Source organism: Vicia villosa, linkage group LG6 (genome assembly GCF_029867415.1).
Source record: "Vicia villosa cultivar HV-30 ecotype Madison, WI linkage group LG6, Vvil1.0, whole genome shotgun sequence".
Taxonomy (NCBI): domain Eukaryota; kingdom Viridiplantae; phylum Streptophyta; class Magnoliopsida; order Fabales; family Fabaceae; genus Vicia; species Vicia villosa.
This window is the reverse complement of record NC_081185.1, coordinates 99,907,005-99,927,946: the sequence shown is the minus strand read 5'-3', so window position 1 is coordinate 99,927,946 and position 20,942 is coordinate 99,907,005. Positions and strand designations below refer to the sequence as shown.

General features: G+C 35.1%; 1 protein-coding gene across 1 annotated transcript; it reads right to left on the bottom strand.

Annotated features, from left to right (window-relative positions):
• Positions 1–16,587: 16,587 nt before the first annotated feature.
• Positions 16,588–17,475, bottom strand: LOC131614225 (adenylate isopentenyltransferase 5, chloroplastic-like). Its single transcript, XM_058885843.1, has one exon. The coding sequence runs from the start codon at positions 17,458–17,460 to the stop codon at positions 16,588–16,590; it is 873 nt and encodes a 290-aa protein (XP_058741826.1). The 5' UTR covers positions 17,461–17,475.
• Positions 17,476–20,942: the final 3,467 nt, after the last annotated feature.

Sequence of the window (20,942 nt, the reverse complement as noted above, 5' to 3'; positions counted from 1 at the left end):
ACGCTTCGAACCGGACGCAAATCGGAGTTACGGTTCTCAAGATATGGTCAAAATAAGATTTCAATTTTTTGTTGAGCGGGCTAAGCGCGGAATTGTGCGCTAAGCGCGGTCTGGGCAGTTTGGAAAGTCATTAAATAGGGAAAAATCAGATTCTTTAGGGTTGTGCTTTGGGGTATTTGTTCCCAAAGTCATCACCTTCATTTTTTGTACATTAGAGCTTAGAAAATAACATTTATGGCTTGCTCATGGATGATCCGGGGTCGGGAGCTTAGTGGATCGTGTTTGACACCGCGAGAAATTGAGTTTTATTTTCTTCCTCTTCTCTTTGTAACCATTTATGTTGGGGTTTTGTTGTAAGTATGCTTTGTTTATATGTATATTTATTGCTCATGGTGTTGTTTAATGCTTTCATTACAAATCTTCATTAGTGATTGCTTTCTCTATGTGGATTTGGATTGTTTCAGACATGGATGATTCGAATCCGGGTTTAGGAAGAACATTTATTGAATTTTAATTCTAGATATAGATTAAGGCTTAGTATTCACTTGTGTATCAAAGTTTAATGCTTCCGTGTTGTTCGTGTTGTGCTGAGAAATCGTTGACGCGAGCAAAACGGTTGATTTCTCACTTTGCGTTAGACATAACCTCTGTGTGAGTGGTACGTGATGATGTTGATGAGTAGTTTATGTTGATTTCAACTGAGTAGTAAGTTTAAGTATTTAACGGGTATATGAGTTCCAAATCTCGAGAGTCTCTATTGTCCGAATAATGAAATTCTTGTTCATAGTTTAATTCCCGCAATTTACTTTAAACTCATTTTAACCCAAACTCATAAACACGAGACTTATCGAACGGCAGTTCAATGCACTAATCCCTGTGGAGACGATAATTTCCCGGATAAATATTTTCAAAACTTTTGTTGCTTGCCGCTTTACCGCTTCAACAAAATGGCGTCGTTGCCGGGGATTGGTGTATTATTGAATTTGCATTGTAATAGTTTCTATAGTTTTGAGTTTTGTATATATCGAACATATTGTATATTCTCACTTGTTTATATTAAAACTTGTGTATGTTTACTACACTTGTACATATTTTCTTTATACTTGTGAATTTATTATATTATTGTTTGTTTCCTTTCACGTTTGCTTGTGTGTGGTTAGGAATAACTTGACGGATGTAACTTGAAGAAACGTACTTTAATAACAGGCGTCGAGCTTACGACGTTAAACAAGCATGTTTATTCTTTTTAGTTTTTGTTTAGTTTAGGTAGTGTGATGCAATTGTCTAAATAAATTTAGATCGGATCAGTTCTTAAATTTCAAATCTTCATTAGAGCATGCATTGTAAGTGCTAGAATTTCAATTTGCATTAGAGCATGCATCCTGTGTGTTTATTTGGTGAGCTCCAGGGAGATATTTTTCTAGTACTGTTTATCTTTTGAAAAGCTAGAGTGATAGTGTAATACGGTGAACTGACTTTTTATCGATCGAAATGTCGCGGTTAAGCATGAGTCGCCACCGACTTTTATTTTATCCAAACAAATTCAGAAAGGCTAAAAGAAACAGAAAAAAACCTTTTAAAGAAATCTAAGTTCGGGGGGTAATTTATGCAAAGGGAAGGTATAAGGCACCCTTTGCATCCATGGTTTTCCATGGGCTCTTAATTGCTTTGCTTGCTCGTTCGTCTTTAGAAAAAGTAGATGAAAGAAAAAAAAAGTGGACTTTAGCTCGTAAATGAGCGTAGCCAGTTTTTTTGAAGAATTGTGAGAAAGAATATAAAAATTGAGCATTGCAAGGCAATTAGGGGCAATTACCTTAAACTCAGATGATAGGTCTCTTTTTAGCCTTTCAGAATGAAAGGGTCAATCCTTGCCATAAGAGGGCAGGAAGCCTTTCGTTTGGAGGTAGAAGGGTCATCGAATTATCATTCACTCAAAGACTGACCCATGCCATAAAGAGGCAGGTAGTCTAAGAGGAAGGATCAGAATAACCTTTTTTCGTAGGCAGCCAGAGGATACCTCAACCTTTTCCGTAGGCAACTTCCGAGGGTCGAGGTCATATTAGTGTATCGAAGGCAGCATCATTTTAGGGTCGCATGACCTTTTATCGAGGCAACACGGCTGAGGTATCCTCGTATTCGAGGGACTGGCTATTCTGCACAAAATACAAGGCAACAAGGCAACAGGCAACAGGCAACAGGCAACAGGCAACAGAGAGGGTTACCCAAAAGCGTGCGTGTGTGCACCAATCATGTGATTATATTCAAATATATTATCTTATAGATTTAGTGATTCTATGTTTCATTCAAAAGTTACACTCCCTAGGATTACTAACCACGCATTTAAATAATATAATCAAAACAGATATGGGGGAGGGAAATTGTAACCAGCGGATCCCTTAATAGGGTTTGACATAAGTAATAATTAAACAGAAAAATAAAAAGTTAGAGTTTAGGGTTACCAAACTCGTAGCCTTGGCAGTCCACAAATCCTGAAAAGGCAAATAAAAAATAGGGTGAGTGTATGGCTAATTCAGAGTCGAACATCTCTAACCCTAAAATAAGAAGGTCGAGACAATAATTTGAAATGAGTAATTAAATGAAGGGCACTTAGCTTTTTGCATTTGATCTGACGTGGTTGATAGTTGGAGGGAAGTCTCAAGGTTAACCCTGAAAAGAGGCAAGGCAAAAGAAAAATGAAGGCGAAACAAACCCTAATTCTAAAAATAAACCAAATAGAATTTAAATTAAATTAAATAGAGTACTTAACTTCGTGTTTCGGAATAGGCGCGTATTCGGGAGGCATCTGGAAAGACAATCCTGAAAAGGCACAGAAAAAGAAAATATTTTTTAGCGTAGGCGTGATCTTCGTAAACCCTGATTAGGGCACAAGTTAACCCTGGTTAATAGAATAAATAATCAATTCAATTAATTATTGGTTTTTTAACTCAATTAATTAAATCGGTGAAAATAGAGTTTCGATTAAACGTCCTAACCCTAATATGTGTTTTTAAATAATTAATAAAAGCGTTAACAATCAATTAAATAATTTAAATAAATTTAACCAATTTAAATCAAATAAAAGGCTAATAGTAATAAATATTTTAAATTTAATATTTTTTTATAATAAAAGAATTTAGAATAATTATAATTTTGTTAAGAGAAAAGGAAATTAAAAGGATTTAATAAACAATATATAAGCAAATATATATAATAAAAATAAGTTGTATAATAATAAAAGTAGAAGATTAAAGAATTCTTAGCTATGATTCGGTGAGGCTGGCTTTTGAATGTCTATGGTGGAACTTCAATCCAGTAGACGTTAGATCTAACACTGAGATGATCTGATGGTTGGTATTGGTGGGCGTACCATAGATGTGCAAGAGGTGACGGGCACTGGATCCACCTTTGAAGAGAATCAAAGAAAATAAACAAAATATTGTTGGGAGCAAGACTCGAACCCCCAACCTCACGCTCTGAAGATCATCAAAGCTCCTTCTTACCACTGCGCCAATTGCTCTATGATGTTATTGCAAACGCGCGCAGTTAACATAAACAAAATTTCAAACGTTACAGAATTAAAAAAAAACAATCGCGCGCCCAGGGCCTGTGTTATCTTCTTCGTCACGAAGAACATAGCTATGGCAACGGTTTTGACATGCTTCCATAGCCCTGCAAGTTTCAAAAATCCAGCATACACCATATAAATCCAAGATAAATCCAAATACCGAACCGAAATCAATTCCCGAACACGGCCATGGCCTTAATTTTGGCCAATTTTGTTTAGAGCGAGGAATCCCAATTGAAGCTCTAAAAACCTAGCTATGGTGGAATCTTCAAACAACAACCAAAACGCAATTAAATGTGCAGAAAGCATGAGAACATCAATCTAAACGCAAAGACATAGCCAAAATACATTTATGATTTGTGAATGAATGTAATCGAATCTAAAAAAAAACTGGGCAAACCGTGGTGGTGTAGGTGACGATTCTGGATGTTTCAGATGTTTGTGAGAAGCGTATTAGCTTCAGAGAAAGCCGAGACAGCCTTTGGGATCCTTGGAATGGTTTGAAGCGTTTCCAGAATTTGGTCTCTCACTTCCCTCTTGTTCACGGTTTCCTCGAGTTAGGAATCGTTTTTGTTGTGCCACCCCCTTTTTGATTTCTGTTCTCAGTATATATACCAGTGATTTTAGGTTTAAGAACTTGAATCAAATCCCTCATATTTTGGATGATTGTAATTTGGGCTTTGAATAGATATTGAATCCTTCCTTTTTAGTCTTCAATCAGATTCTACTCAATCCAATCTTACATGATTCCAAAAAATCAGAAATCAATTTCCCATGATTCCAATAATTCAGAATTTTGGCTTCTAAAAAATCAGAATCTGGCTTATAATCTAATCCAATTATTCCATAATTTTTTATGATTTATTTAATATTTTAAATGAATAAAAAACTCAAATTAATAAATCCATAAAAAATAAAAAAAAGTGGAATTAGAGATTTCTCTTAAAGTCATGGGCTTGGACTTTATTTCTATTTGCACCTAAAAACCAAAAAGAAAATAGAATGATATGTAAATATAATAAAATGATTCACTAATTTTAATTAAAATTCAACTTAAATTTAAATTGAATTAAAAAATATAATTGTAATCCTAAAAAGGGTTAGTGAACCGAAAATATTGTTAAATCGTAAAAACGACCAAAATACGCAAAGATGTACGTGTGATACATATTTTCGAAAAAAATGCAAAATCAAGTTAATTTGTAGATGATATGCAAAGCACACGCTTAAAAAGAATCTGGAGGGCAAATTTTGGGGTATGACAGCTGCCCCTGTTCAATTTTCTTAAACCTGAAGATGTAGATTGGCCTGTCTGCCTGTCGGAGTCTGAAGGTAGAAGAGGATTGAACACTAGAATACCCAAGAAATTTGCCCTAGCTGAAGCAGAGACTTTTGTCGGAGACGGGCTTAAAGATGTCGTCCAAGTGTTGGAAAAGATGTGTGAGACGGGCTTAAAGATGCCATCTGATATGGATAAATACGAAAGTCAAAATAAGTCGTACGTTAGACTATATCCGATCTTTAAGTATTGAGAGGCGTTTGTCAGAGATGGGCTTTAAAGATGCCATCTGATATTTGAAAAGTTCGTCTAAGCAGATGTTTTCCAGACTGGATCATATGCATTGATTGTATTTGAAGGAGATTCATTAAAATGAAGTAATGTCTTAGAGAAGACTACCTGAAGAGGTTCCTGAAAAGGGTAGATCATTGACTGATGTAAAAGAGAATGGGCTTTACACAAAGCTCAGGAAGAAGTGTCTTGTATAAGATTAACGGAGAAACTCCTTTAAAGGGCAGTAGATGTCTTTAGAACCTGTTGGATAAATATGTTGAGGAATATTACCTAGACAGGTTGAGATATGTCTTAAACAAGATTAACCTAGAAAGGTATGATACATCCTAGAAAGGATATGATACATCTTTAACGAGGCTACCTAGAAAGGCTGGAACATCTTAGAAAAGATTACTTAGACAGGTTCCTAGAGAGGATATGAATTGTCTTAGAAAAGATTACCTAGAAAGGATAGGAACTATCTTAGAAAATATTACCTAGAAAGGTTCCTAGAAAGGATGTGAATCATTTTAGAAAAGATTACCTAGAAAGGTTCCTAGAAAGGATAGGAACTATCTTAGAAAAGATTACCTAGAAAGGTTCCTAGAAAGGATGTGAATCATCTTAGAAAAGATTACCTAGAAAGGTTCCTAGAAAGGATATGAGTCATCTTAGAAAAGATTACCTAGAAAGGCTCCTAGAAAGGATATGAAACATCTTAGAAAAGATTACCTAGAAAGGCTCCTAGAAAGGATGATTAAAGTCTTAGAGAAGACTACCTAGAAAGGCTCCTAGAAAGGACAGGATGTTCTTTGATTGTTTCTGAATTATTCCTGAAGAAAGGTTCGAAGTGTCAAAATTGTATTTGTCTTGAGTGTTAAGGTGAAATCGTTGATGCGATGGTATTTGCACCGTACTTGGATGATAATATTCCTTTGATTATGAAATGACCTGAAAGAGAAAGATTAGTTTTATGCAATGTTATGATGCATGTGTTGAGATTCTCGAAATAAACGAGAGTAATGTATGTTATGCATGTATTTATGAATACTGCAGGGATGGACTATATAGTCGGAGCGCATTGATAATTTTTGTATAGCAGCTGCTGGTTGAGAAAATAAATCTCTGTGTGCTACTGGAGATAATGACAAGAGAATTCCTGTCTTTTGTTCGATGATATCCAGCTGAGGATTTTTTATCTTCGCTTGGGGATGAGATGGACTTGAGTGATCTGATCCTGATGTATCCTGGGGACAAGAGAAATAAGCATAATATCCGACCCGATTTCTGAGCGGCAACTTTGAGTTTGAATAAACCATGCTAGAGAAGAAGTCGGAGAACCGGCAGTGTCGGAGGTATAAACTCTGTTGGGGAACTAAGTTTCTGTTGGGAAGAGATTGCTTGGAGATGACTTCTTAAACTGCTATGTGGGGATATATTATGAAAACTGCTCTGTGGGGAAAGTTCCCAGGGATTTTTAATTTTCCATTGCCCCTTGTCCTTGAGTACTTGCTGTTGAAAAACACTTGCGAGAGTATAATTGCCCCTGGACTCAATAGCTTGGTATGCTCGATACCTGAATTTGGAATTAGAACTTTAAGGAAGAGACCGATAATGACATCATCTGACGCTAGTGGCTAAATAGCATTTGTTGAGATTTGTGACTGATGCGACATGCCCCCAGTGATGGACTAACTTCTGATTATTCAGTGCCTCTGAGAGATTATATGAATTGTTACAAGATCTCCCCCAATAGATGGGATAATAATATGTCATGCCCCTTGTATAAACAAGTTTTTTGCTGATCGAGTCATGCATACGAGATATCTCTGCAAATTTATATGTTGGGATGACTTTTAGTCGGTAATTATGCCCCATGCAGATTCTTCCTGATGCCCAACATTTGAGATTACGTAGACAAAATTGTTTTATAATGACACTCATTAAAATGCAATGCATATGTCTGTCTTGGAGTTTAAAAACAATTTTAGTAAAACAAGGTATGTAAGAAAGTGATATTTGTGAAAACATGATATCAACTCAGGATTTTTGGTAAACTTTAAGGAGTCAGGATACCCTTTTTGTGACAGTACGCTTTCGAACTAACCATGCTTCAGTTAGGACTTTCAAGGGTTGTAACGTGGCTTGGTTCACGGTTTTAAGAAACAAAGGATAAAGGCTCAAAGTTTATTTGTACCCATCCCAATCTTCGTGATGTTCTTCGATCTTATGCTCAGTTAACTTTGCTTTCAAGTTCCAGCAGGTCTTGAAGTCGTAATGTTGACATTTGATGATGGTTGAAGCACCGAAGGTTTATTTGGACAGGCAGTCATCATCTTTTTTTTTTTTTGTAATTCTTTCTTTTCGTAATATTTTCTTTTGTCGAGGATTTTTAGCAACCTCTTTTTGACTTTGATTTTGTTATCCCTAAGTTTTGCCTGAACTGTTTATTTTGAGATTACAGTCAGCGGGATGTTTCAATTTTTATAAGTCTCCTTCATAGGTTTTGACTTAAAAGTTTTCTTTTATGGATATTGACTGCCTGACTTGAGAATCACGGGAATCCGTCACTTATGTAAAGCACCTGGTATAATTGAGGTAACTGAGTAACTACCCTGCCCCATGTTATGATTAAGGGTTTTAATCTATATGAGAAAGAAAACTTCTACTTCTTAGGCTCAAAGGGGTTGACGATGGATTAACATCCTTATATCTCCACTGTTTAGGAATTGAAACAATGCCTGTACATCGTCAGCATAGTCTGTTCGAAAGCATACTGTATGAGGTTGCGGTATCGTTTTCGTCATCCTCCCTCAAAAGGCTTACCGATTTAGCGAGAGTTAAATATCATAAAGAAAACTAAGTAAAAACAAAGTTTAATATAGAAATAGGAAGAGAAATAAATCAAGACAAACATATGCAATGCATTAATGATTATGATAAAATAAATAGAGTCTGACATAAGACGAATGTTTAAACAAACAGGAAAGAAATTGCGAATGCGAGTAAATTAATGATCTAAATAGCCATCCTTTAGACTTTGCGTGGCTTCTCTGGTTGCCCAAATTCAACGATCCCTTCTTCAATCAAGTCTTGAATTTTATGTTTCAATGGCCCACACTCTTCTGTATCGTGACCAGGACTATTTGAATGGTAAGCACATCTTGCATGATGCTTGTACCCAGGGACGGGATTAGCAGGAGCTGAGTATGGAGGCAGTAGAGTTATCAGACTCCGATCGAGCAAGTGTTGCAAAGCTTGAGCCAATGGCATGTGTAGTGGGGTAAATGACCTCTTGGGTTTTGATTTCCAAGTACGTTGGCCACCTTGTTGCTTGCGTTGATCTTTTTGTTGTTGTGTTGGAGCCTGGCTAGAGACCAGGACTGCCCCAATAGTGTTGGATTCATTCTTCTGATTGTATGGCTTTTTCACAGTACTAGAAGAAGTAGCTACCTGAATTTTTCCGCTTCGGATACCACTTTCAACACGTTCTCCAGTCAGTATGAGATCGGTGAAACCAGACGAGGAGCTTCCAAGTAAATGGCTGTAGAAAGGACCAGTCAGTGTATTCATGAACATATCAACCAATTCTCTGTCAGTCAAGGAGGGTTTGACTCTTCCAGCTAGATCTCTCCATTTTTGAGCATACTCCTTGAAACTATCCTCGGGTCCCATAGACATGCTTTGTAGTTGTATGCGAGTTGGTGCGAGGTCAGCATTGTATTGGTATTGCTGGTAGAAAGCAACAACCAAATCTTCCCAAGTATGGATGTTGGTACTTTCCAGTTGATAGTACCATTCGAGTTGAGTTCCAGATAAACTCTCTTGGAAAAAATGGATCCAGAGCCTCTTATCAGCAGTGTGGGGCTGAATTTTTCTTACATAAGACCTCAAGTGCATCTTGGGACAAGAGACTCCATCATACTTAGCAAAGGCGGGAGTTTTGAATTTCGGAGGAATAACTACCCCAGGAACGAGTCCTAGTTCTTCAAAATCCAGCCCAGGTACCTTCTGAATTTCCACGCTTCTCAGGCGCTCTTCTAGTAGTCTATACTTCTCATCAGCATAATCCTCATCTTGAGGATACTCATCTTCTTCTTCTTCTTCCTGGCCATCAGAACCTACATGGCTTCCCTGATTGTCCTTGTCACTAAGATCATCTCCTTCCTCTTCCTCTTCCTCATCTTTAGGAACTGTTTCTGCAGCCTTCTTGGGACGACCCTTGAATCTTCTTCCCAGGTTGATCACTCCTTTGGGCTTCTTGGTCTTTTTCTCCTTCTTAGTCATAAGGGTTTTCAGCTCGTCTTGCCCCTTGGATAAGTTCAGGATCAGATCTTGAAATTGGGCATTCTGAGCTTGAAGGTCTTTGACTGATTGCTCGAGATTCATGATGCTGAAATAAACAGCGAGGAGGTAAGAAGCCTGTGGTGGGATCCTGTGATGCAATGTTATGAATGCAGATGCAATATTTTCAAGGATACTTAGGCTTTTAGTTAGCAACATTAGAAAATGATTTGGTCGCGTCTTTGTCTGAAGAACTCTGATTTTTTGATGTTCTTCTATAGGAATCAAGCTCACCATATCCAGTGGGTCATCGCCTCTGATTCGGGATACTTCTGAATTTGAAGGTACATGGCTAGAGGAAAATAAATCCTCTTGCCCCTTGATAGGTATTGTGTCTCTGAATCGGAAGGTATGCGGCCAGAGGAAAATAAATCCTCTTGCCCCTTGATAGGGATTCAGTCTTTGATAAAGGCACCTGAAATTGTGCGCCCTAAATTCCTAAGATCCTTGAAAGGGTTAGTTAAATCATGTTATGCTTATGATGTCATGATGTTATGCGAATGAAGTTAATTAGGCATAGTGTGAGATAGTAAGGACAAGTGAGTCCTTTCAACAAAACCTGCAAGGAACGAAGGTTAGTAGCAAACACAAACAAGTCACACAAGTCACGCAAGTCACACAATTTTTGGCTTAAGGCTTGCATGGAGTCTGATCAGGTGTCCTTCCCAAGGGTATTTCTATGGATAAGGAGATTTCAGCAACGGGTTCTACCAAGTGACTCAGAATTGTCAGCCCCCTCTAAAGCACCCTCGAACAAGGTACATGCATACCACGCAATAATACTTTAGGAAGAAACCTATCTGAGCTGTAGTATCGGGTAGCGACCATAACTTAGCATGCACCAAGAATAGCCCTCCCACTACGTTCCTAAAAGTCAGGATGGGTTAAAGGTGACTAAAGGTCCTTGAGCTCCGACGCACCCAAAGATACATGCATAAACCTCTCTCATGCAAAAGAGGTACACAATAACCAGTGGAGGCCTAACTCAAGTGCGAACTTCATTTTGACCAACCCCAAGCATGCACAAAGGGGGTCTCCATGACTATGCCGCTCCTAATCTTAAGTGTTCTTGAATCCGGGAATAGGATTCGTCCTTCAATTTTCCCAAAACAGCCCTGCAAAAGTAAAGCAAACAAAGCAAATAGTAGAAAACATTTAAGTGATTCCTAAACTTTTAAGGTAACCCCTCTTTTATCGACATTTTAATCCCCAGCAGAGTCGCCAGTTCTGTAATACGGTGAACTGACTTTTTATCGATCGAAATGTCGCGGTTAAGCATGAGTCGCAACCGACTTTTATTTTATCCAAACAAATTCAGAAAGGCTAAAAGAAACAGAAAAAAACCTTTTAAAGAAATCTAAGTTCGGGGGGTAATTTATGCAAAGGGAAGGTATAAGGCACCCTTTGCATCCATGGTTTTCCATGGGCTCTTAATTGCTTTGCTTGCTCGTTCGTCTTTAGAAAAAGTAGATGAAAGAAAAAAAAAAGTGGACTTTAGCTCGTAAATGAGCGTAGCCAGTTTTTTTGAAGAATTGTGAGAAAGAATATAAAAATTGAGCATTGCAAGGCAATTAGGGGCAATTACCTTAAACTCAGATGATAGGTCTCTTTTTAGCCTTTCAGAATGAAAGGGTCAATCCTTGCCATAAGAGGGCAGGAAGCCTTTCGTTTGGAGGTAGAAGGGTCATCGAATTATCATTCACTCAAAGACTGACCCATGCCATAAAGAGGCAGGTAGTCTAAGAGGAAGGATCAGAATAACCTTTTTTCGTAGGCAGCCAGAGGATACCTCAACCTTTTCCGTAGGCAACTTCCGAGGGTCGAGGTCATATTAGTGTATCGAAGGCAGCATCATTTTAGGGTCGCATGACCTTTTATCGAGGCAACACGGCTGAGGTATCCTCGTATTCGAGGGACTGGCTATTCTGCACAAAATACAAGGCAACAAGGCAACAGGCAACAGGCAACAGGCAACAGGCAACAGAGAGGGTTACCCAAAAGCGTGCGTGTGTGCACCAATCATGTGATTATATTCAAATATATTATCTTATAGATTTAGTGATTCTATGTTTCATTCAAAAGTTACACTCCCTAGGATTACTAACCACGCATTTAAATAATATAATCAAAACAGATATGGGGGAGGGAAATTGTAACCAGCGGATCCCTTAATAGGGTTTGACATAAGTAATAATTAAACAGAAAAATAAAAAGTTAGAGTTTAGGGTTACCAAACTCGTAGCCTTGGCAGTCCACAAATCCTGAAAAGTCCACAAATCCTGAAAAGGCAAATAAAAAATAGGGTGAGTGTATGGCTAATTCAGAGTCGAACATCTCTAACCCTAAAATAAGAAGGTCGAGACAATAATTTGAAATGAGTAATTAAATGAAGGGCACTTAGCTTTTTGCATTTGATCTGACGTGGTTGATAGTTGGAGGGAAGCCTCAAGGTTAACCCTGAAAAGAGGCAAGGCAAAAGAAAAATGAAGGCGAAACAAACCCTAATTCTAAAAATAAACCAAATAGAATTTAAATTAAATTAAATAGAGTACTTAACTTCGTGTTTCGGAATAGGCGCGTATTCGGGAGGCATCTGGAAAGACAATCCTGAAAAGGCACAGAAAAAGAAAATATTTTTTAGCGTAGGCGTGATCTTCGTAAACCCTGATTAGGGCACAAGTTAACCCTGGTTAATAGAATAAATAATCAATTCAATTAATTATTGGTTTTTTTAACTCAATTAATTAAATCGGTGAAAATAGAGTTTCGATTAAACGTCCTAACCCTAATATGTGTTTTTAAATAATTAATAAAAGCGTTAACAATCAATTAAATAATTTAAATAAATTTAACCAATTTAAATCAAATAAAAGGCTAATAGTAATAAATATTTTAAATTTAATATTTTTTTATAATAAAAGAATTTAGAATAATTATAATTTTGTTAAGAGAAAAGGAAATTAAAAGGATTTAATAAACAATATATAAGCAAATATATATAATAAAAATAAGTTGTATAATAATAAAAGTAGAAGATTAAAGAATTCTTAGCTATGATTCGGTGAGGCTGGCTTTTGAATGTCTATGGTGGAACTTCAATCCAGTAGACGTTAGATCTAACACTGAGATGATCTGATGGTTGATATTGGTGGGCGTACCATAGATGTGTAAGAGGTGACGGGCACTGGATCCACCTTTGAAGAGAATCAAAGAAAATAAACAAAATATTGTTGGGAGCAAGACTCGAACCCCCAACCTCACGCTCTGAAGATCATCAAAGCTCCTTCTTACCACTGCGCCAATTGCTCTATGATGTTATTGCAAACGCGCGCAGTTAACATAAACAAAATTTCAAACGTTACAGAATTAAAAAAAAACAATCGCGCGCCCAGGGCCTGTGTTATCTTCTTCGTCACGAAGAACATAGCTATGGCAACGGTTTTGACATGCTTCCATAGCCCTGCAAGTTTCAAAAATCCAGCATACACCATATAAATCCAAGATAAATCCAAATACCGAACCGAAATCAATTCCCGAACACGGCCATGGCCTTAATTTTGGCCAATTTTGTTTAGAGCGAGGAATCCCAATTGAAGCTCTAAAAACCTAGCTATGGTGGAATCTTCAAACAACAACCAAAACGCAATTAAATGTGCAGAAAGCATGAGAACATCAATCTAAACGCAAAGACATAGCCAAAATACATTTATGATTTGTGAATGAATGTAATCGAATCTAAAAAAAAACTGGGCAAACCGTGGTGGTGTAGGTGACGATTCTGGATGTTTCAGATGTTTGTGAGAAGCGTATTAGCTTCAGAGAAAGCCGAGACAGCCTTTGGGATCCTTGGAATGGTTTGAAGCGTTTCCAGAATTTGGTCTCTCACTTCCCTCTTGTTCACGGTTTCCTCGAGTTAGGAATCGTTTTTGTTGTGCCACCCCCTTTTTGATTTCTGTTCTCAGTATATATACCAGTGATTTTAGGTTTAAGAACTTGAATCAAATCCCTCATATTTTGGATGATTGTAATTTGGGCTTTGAATAGATATTGAATCCTTCCTTTTTAGTCTTCAATCAGATTCTACTCAATCCAATCTTACATGATTCCAAAAAATCAGAAATCAATTTCCCATGATTCCAATAATTCAGAATTTTGGCTTCTAAAAAATCAGAATCTGGCTTATAATCTAATCCAATTATTCCATAATTTTTTATGATTTATTTAATATTTTAAATGAATAAAAAACTCAAATTAATAAATCCATAAAAAATAAAAAAAAGTGGAATTAGAGATTTCTCTTAAAGTCATGGGCTTGGACTTTATTTCTATTTGCACCTAAAAACCAAAAAGAAAATAGAATGATATGTAAATATAATAAAATGATTCACTAATTTTAATTAAAATTCAACTTAAATTTAAATTGAATTAAAAAATATAATTGTAATCCTAAAAAGGGTTAGTGAACCGAAAATATTGTTAAATCGTAAAAACGACCAAAATACGCAAAGATGTACGTGTGATACATATTTTCGAAAAAAATGCAAAATCAAGTTAATTTGTAGATGATATGCAAAGCACACGCTTAAAAAGAATCTGGAGGGCAAATTTTGGGGTATGACAGATAGCATTCTGGAAATCAATGACTAGTAGAATATTGAAATTTGTCAGGTTGGAAGATTCTTGGTGTTAAATAGGCAGAAGGGAAGACTCTAAGATGGTTCTTTATAACTTTGAAGTTGTCAATACGATAATCAATGGAATTGAGTATCATCTTGGTGAAGAGTTGAAGATATCTATCACTCAAGGAAGGAATAAAGTATAACTTCCTTAAAGAAATATAGGTTCAAGAGAGGATTAGGTTTATAAGAGAAAATGCATAGTTTAGAAGGAAAGTAAGCAAATAATAAAGTCTAATAAAATTCCACCTTATTGGCTTAAGCTCCTATATCCTGTTGCACCAAATATCAAACCGGGAAAATAAATTTAGATGGTCAAAATTAAGAAAATTAGTGGAAAAACAATTATGAAGTACCCTCCCATGCATTTTTTTTCACTTTTTATCATACTTTTAGAGAAATAAGTAAAAAAAGAGTTTAGAAAGAGTTGGAAAAATATCAAAATCGTAGGAACCATTTTATACTAAAAAATCACTCCCATATTCTTAGCCAAAATGATATCATATGATCTTCGTGTGAGAAAGAGAGGTGCTTCGATAATATTAATTAGTGTGTTATAGATATTAAGAACCATTGTAGATGATGGTTGCCAACAGATAACGCAGTGCACCAAGATTTAGAGCGGTGCGTTAGACACAAATTATATAAAAAAGGCTTCCATCACAGTTCCTCACCCATCACTATATAAAAAAATTATGATTCGTTCTTCTAAAAGATTTAATTATAAATCGAAGTTAGCATGGATGTTTGTTTAGAAGAACAAATATTCGAGGAAATAAGAATAAAAGCTTAGAGGAGAACCAACATTTATCTATTCTAGCTAGAGAACCTTGATTTTTTTTTCACTATAAGGAAACTTACTTCAAATGTTGTTTGGGCAAGTTTTCTCCATTTATTGACAATCCTTCTTCAAATACATTGAATTCTTGTATGGTATATGATACCCATCCCAAGAATCAATTAAGCTTAGATAGGTATATATAATCTATACTTCTGGTTTTATCTTCCTTTTCTATGGAAAAACTTTGGCATATGACACATTTCTTGTACTGAATTTTAAAGCTACTCGATGAAGCAATACATATAGGTAATAAGGTTCTTCACTCAATGTACAATGGTCAAAACATTATTAAAGATCTTGGACTTTATTATGTTAACTGTTAGAAAATTAATTTAAACCGAATAGAGTTGAGGCTAGAATCGTGAATGAAATCACTTTCCTTATAAGTATTTCAAGCACTCTCAATATGTCTTAAAGTTGGAACGCAGGAATACCCAGGATAATTCAACCTTTTATCGAATTTGCGTAAGACCGACGAAAACTCAGATGTAGCGAAGATTGTCTGGAATTTTAGTGAATATGAGGTTTTTATAGGCAACTTTAGTATTGTTTCATAAGGTAGCGACCCTTGGCGAAACAATTCCTTTTTCCAAAAGTTACAATGCTTGGCCTATTGCAACATTTACCAAGAGTTGCATGTTTTCATTCTGCAACACTTCACGAAGTATTGCCTATTTCTGATTCAAACTACAAACAGCCTATTGTAATACTTCACAAAGTGTTGCCTATTTTCATATTCAAAATACAAATTTCACATAGATATTTTCTTGTCATTTTGGAACACACCTATGGTGATTAAATATTATTAAATTAATAATTTTCAACATTAACATAGATGAAATTCTTACCTAGTGTTTTATTTGTGGCAAAAGTAAATAATGACAAGACAATATTTATGATGTCCCCAATAAAATAATTAGTTACTTTTTTATAAATTCGGGAACACACGGGTTCTTTATTTTATAATAAACTCCCAGAGAAATATTATTTCTTAAAGAATAAAAGAATCAATCATGAATTTTTTAAACAATCAAGTGGATCCTTGAGTTGGTAGATGTTTGATAAAGGACGTGCAGTTTTCATTTTAGATTCACAAAATATAAGACTTGACATATACCATACCAGATGGTTTTAATTTTCTCAATATGACGAGCTCCACTTATAAGATGTTGCATGTGGATGGCTTTAATTTCTTATAACTTATCTCTTTGAATATGCATGAGGCAGTCAAATTTTAGATTACAATTGCTTATTTCTAACACTAAAAGTTCAAATAAATATTTATATTGATGTTGTCTTCGACTAAAATTTATATTATCACTTATAATTATTCAGAATTTAATCAAATGACACATTTCCACTCAACGGTGGAGTAAAACAATGGTGAGATGTAAATCATTGGCTACAAACCTATTTGGAACTTTTTATCACAAAATAGTAATAGTTATATTCTTATTTAAAATAAGGTATAGATATATTCTTGATATTGATAAGTTTATAATTATAATGTTTAAAAACAACAAATAGATACTATAATGAGTCATTCTAACTAGATTATTTTGTTGGATTGATTTGAATGTGTTAGAATGTGTGATTATTTTTTGGGATACTAGTAGGCATTATGTGTTTTCATGAGTTGCTCCTTTAAAAATCTCTTAACTATCTCAAGGCTTGGCTTAACCACAATTTCTTGATACAAATGTTGATAATCTTCTCCCTTTAAAACAGCTTCAAAGACCTTTGTAGAATCAATTTTGTGCATGTCCCACCCAAGGCTATTAACCATATTATCAATCTTTATGAGTTGATTTTCAGCCAATTTGCATGTGTTTTCTTTCATTTCTGTAATAGCTTCCTTAAGTATTTTTTCTTTATGAACTTCATCAATACCTTCATCATTTTCTATCTCAAAATAACGTTGTAGCTCAGGAACACCAATTGCCCTTCTAATCCCCCTTGTGCAATCTACTCCAGGTTCAAAAGAATTTCTAATTTCATCAACAAGACCTGCCTTAACCATTTCATTAACTCTCATGTCTAAATAAGGAAACAAAGTAGACAAAGCAACATCCACCCAAATGAAACAACAATTATATTTTGAACGAAATGCATAGACTGGGTCATCTACTAGTACTTGTAGGTAAGAATTTGAACCACCTACAATAATAGGTAGATGCCCATTTTCAACAATGGCATCTAGAGTTTCAACCATTTTCTTGCAGAATTCATTCACAGTGAAATCATAATCAGGATCATCTATGATGCCTAACAAGTGATGTGGAATCGAACATTGTTCAGATTCTGGTACCTTATTGGTGACAATGTCAAGACCCTTATAGACTTGAATTTTGTCGGAGTTAATGATTTCAGAAGGGATTTGAATACCTATGTTAATAGAAAGTTTAGTTTTTCCGGTTCCAGTTGCACCTATTATGAACAAAACATTTTTCTTCTGTGTTATTGTTGAGAAATTTAAAGCCATAATTGTGTTTTGATGTAAAATCTTAAAGAAAAAGTCAAGAATAACAATGTTAAAAGTAATTATAATGAGTAAAATGAAAATTTAAACTCGAATAAAAATATTATATAATAGAAGAAAACTTGAACTGAAATGCATTATTCAAAACCGTCTTCTTAATAAAGTTGTTAGTTACACCAAGAGGCGAGTAGATTGGAACTGAACTAACAAAATAAAAACTCCTTTGTTAGTAAATTTTTGTTTTGTTGTGTGATGAATGAGTTGTTCAACTATATGCTATATATATATCACTTTCGATAAATTAATCAATATAGTGTAATATGAAAAATATTTATTAATTTTGACTAAATTAATAATTAATGTAATTAAAAATGTTAAATATTTCTTTACAGATAGAATAGAAAATAAATAGAAATTCACTATAATGTAAAAAATACTTAATATTTATTTGATCAAACGAAGTTAATATAAACCATTTCTTTACAAGAAACATTTTCTCATCCAATATATATATATATATATATATATATATATATATATATATATATATATATATATATATATATATATATATATATATATATATATATATATATATATATATATATATATATATATATATATATATATATATATATATATATATATATAGGGCATATCATATGAGAATGCCATATTTATATGATAATGTGAGAATGAATCTGAATCATTGGATTTTAAAATAAATGGTAGAGATTATAGGTGAATCTTTTTTTCTCTCTCCTACAATATATATATATATATATATATATATATATATATATATATATATATATATATATATATATATATATATATATATATATATATATATATATATATATATATATCCAATTGATGAACTAAAATGTATTTTAAGTTTACAAGCACACATAAATAAAAAGACTTGATAACAAGAAAAAAATCATGAGAGGTATAATACATATAAAGATAAATTTTTCCAAATATTTATATAACAAAATTTCTGAGAAGTATAATATTTAACATATACCATCTTCAACATTTTCATACTTAAATATGTGAACATCTAAAACTTTTATTGTTTAAATATTTAAACAATTAGAGACAAAAAAAATTACATATGAATGAACAATTATCATATAACAACCATTAGGGGTATGTATACTAAAATTATGGCTTGGTCACGTTGTAAACAATTATTCATATGTAGTAATTCAATCTCATTTAACAATTACATTTATAATAGAACCGCTGTTCTCTGCTAGGGCATCGTTGCCGCTGCTTAGAGCTCATCCTTCTCCGGTGATGGTCTTGGCGGTTTACGAAGGTAGGGGGTAGGGGTCTAGCCAGGGTGTCACACATAATACAATCATAAACACATAAATAATCTCTGCTCCGTAATGCGGGTTGCCGAAAGAATTTAAATTATACATTTTCATGCCTGGGATGGCACACAACATCCAAACACATCTGAACAACAACGCAGCAGGATATATTTCCAAACATAAAATCCATCAATAGTTAAAACGCCTCAATGGTCTTATAAAATCCTTTTTTAACTTAAACCAATCATAAAAGAGAGCGTCATAATATTTTACTCTCTACAACATAAAACATAACTCCAACAAAAGAAATCATCAAAACAATCAACATAAAACGGTTCCCATCCCAAAGTTACACGATCATAACAAGACCCTACTAAAATAAATCACACAGAGTGGAAGGTACTTCAAGAGCTATCATTCCACTTACTTCAACAAGCTACTCCTGGGTATCTTCACGTTACCCACGTAGAGGCAACATTCAAATAGAAGAGGTGAGTAATCACAATCATTTAAGAAAGACATTAAGGAAAGAGCAGCACATAAAACAGCATATCAAATTGCTTCAACACACACACACACACACACACACACATAGGGGTGGCAAAACGGGCCGCCCGCCCCGCCCGCCGCCCGCCCCGCCTTATGCCCGCCAAAAAACGAGCGGGGCGGGCATGCCCGCCAAGTAAAATGGGCATCAAAATCATGTCCGCCCCGCCAAGATGGCGGGTTGGCGGGCGGCGGGCTTACCCGCCTATTTTTATTTTATTTTTTTAATTGATTAATATGCTTTTTTTGCCTTTTAATTAAACTTTTCACTTATTTTTTAAAACAATTTTTTATAAAACTAATTTTTTAACAAATTTACTCTAAAAAATATTACATATATTTATAAATAAATGTATAAAATAAACCATCAAGAATTGCAATTACTAGAATTAACTAAAAAAAGAGTGAGTTTTGGAGGAGGAGCGGGTTTTGGCGAGCGGCGGGTTTTGGCGGGGCGGGCTTTGGCGAGCGGCGAGCCTAAAATCCCAACCCAACCCGCCAATTTTTGGCGGGTGCGCGGGCGGCCCGACGGGCCCCGGCCCGTTTTGCCACCCCTACACACACACACACACACACACACACACACACACACACACACACACACACACACACACACACACACACACACACACATATATATATATATATATATATATATATATTCATTTCTTAAGCCATCATGTCAACACATAACAACTGTAACTAGTTTTTAGGGAAACGACACGCACAACCCTTCACGCGAAATTTGGAAGGAGGAAGGCATCCTTGGGAAGATGTTTCCTATGTTACACGAACTTTTAATTTATCCTAACGAGGAGGAAGGGGAAAAAGATCTCAATCTACCTTGGGTTCTTTTGTGTGGGGATATCACCTAATAGAGATTTGGGCTCCGGGAGGTTGGTTATACATAGGGAAGTTTTAGCACCCTAAATATCTGTAATACTATACGAGAGCCCTGTGCTATTTGTGTTTGACTTTGGTTTGTTTGCTGATTTGTTGACTAGAAAGTTTCTCCTTTGTGATAGGAGAAAGAATGAATTAAGGATAGACAGATGAACTGGATGTTTTTGGTGTTTTTTTTGCTCGCAAAGATTCCTTGTGAATCTCATGCATACGTATCCCTAATGGAAGTTAGAGCTTTTGTAGTTCGTGGAACTAATAGGGAAATGGATTGAATTTTTATGTGCCTTGTTCAAAGCTCAAGGTTGAAGCTTAAAAGTGACCTCTGAAAAAATGATTTCAAGAAAAAATCCCAGTCTGAAAAATAACTCCTAAATCTTGGCTATTATTTAATTAAGAAACTCCTTTATGTCACTTCAACAGAACATGCAACTTATATCACCTAAATGGGAAAATGATTTAAAAAATGATTGATAATGTTTGTTTATTTGAATGTGGTGTAATAAGAGAAATGTCTCTTCTGGAGAGATGAATCATGTCTCACTTCTGTATAGAAGATCTGAATTTTTAACTGACTTGTACAAGGCCCAAGCTTGAGGCTTAAATGGCAGTTTGAAATTGTCTTTGTTGGTGAGGTCTCCACTGGGGATTAGTTTGACTAAAGGGTATTTGTATGTGTTCTATACTAATAGAATTGAGGCTAACTCAGAGGGG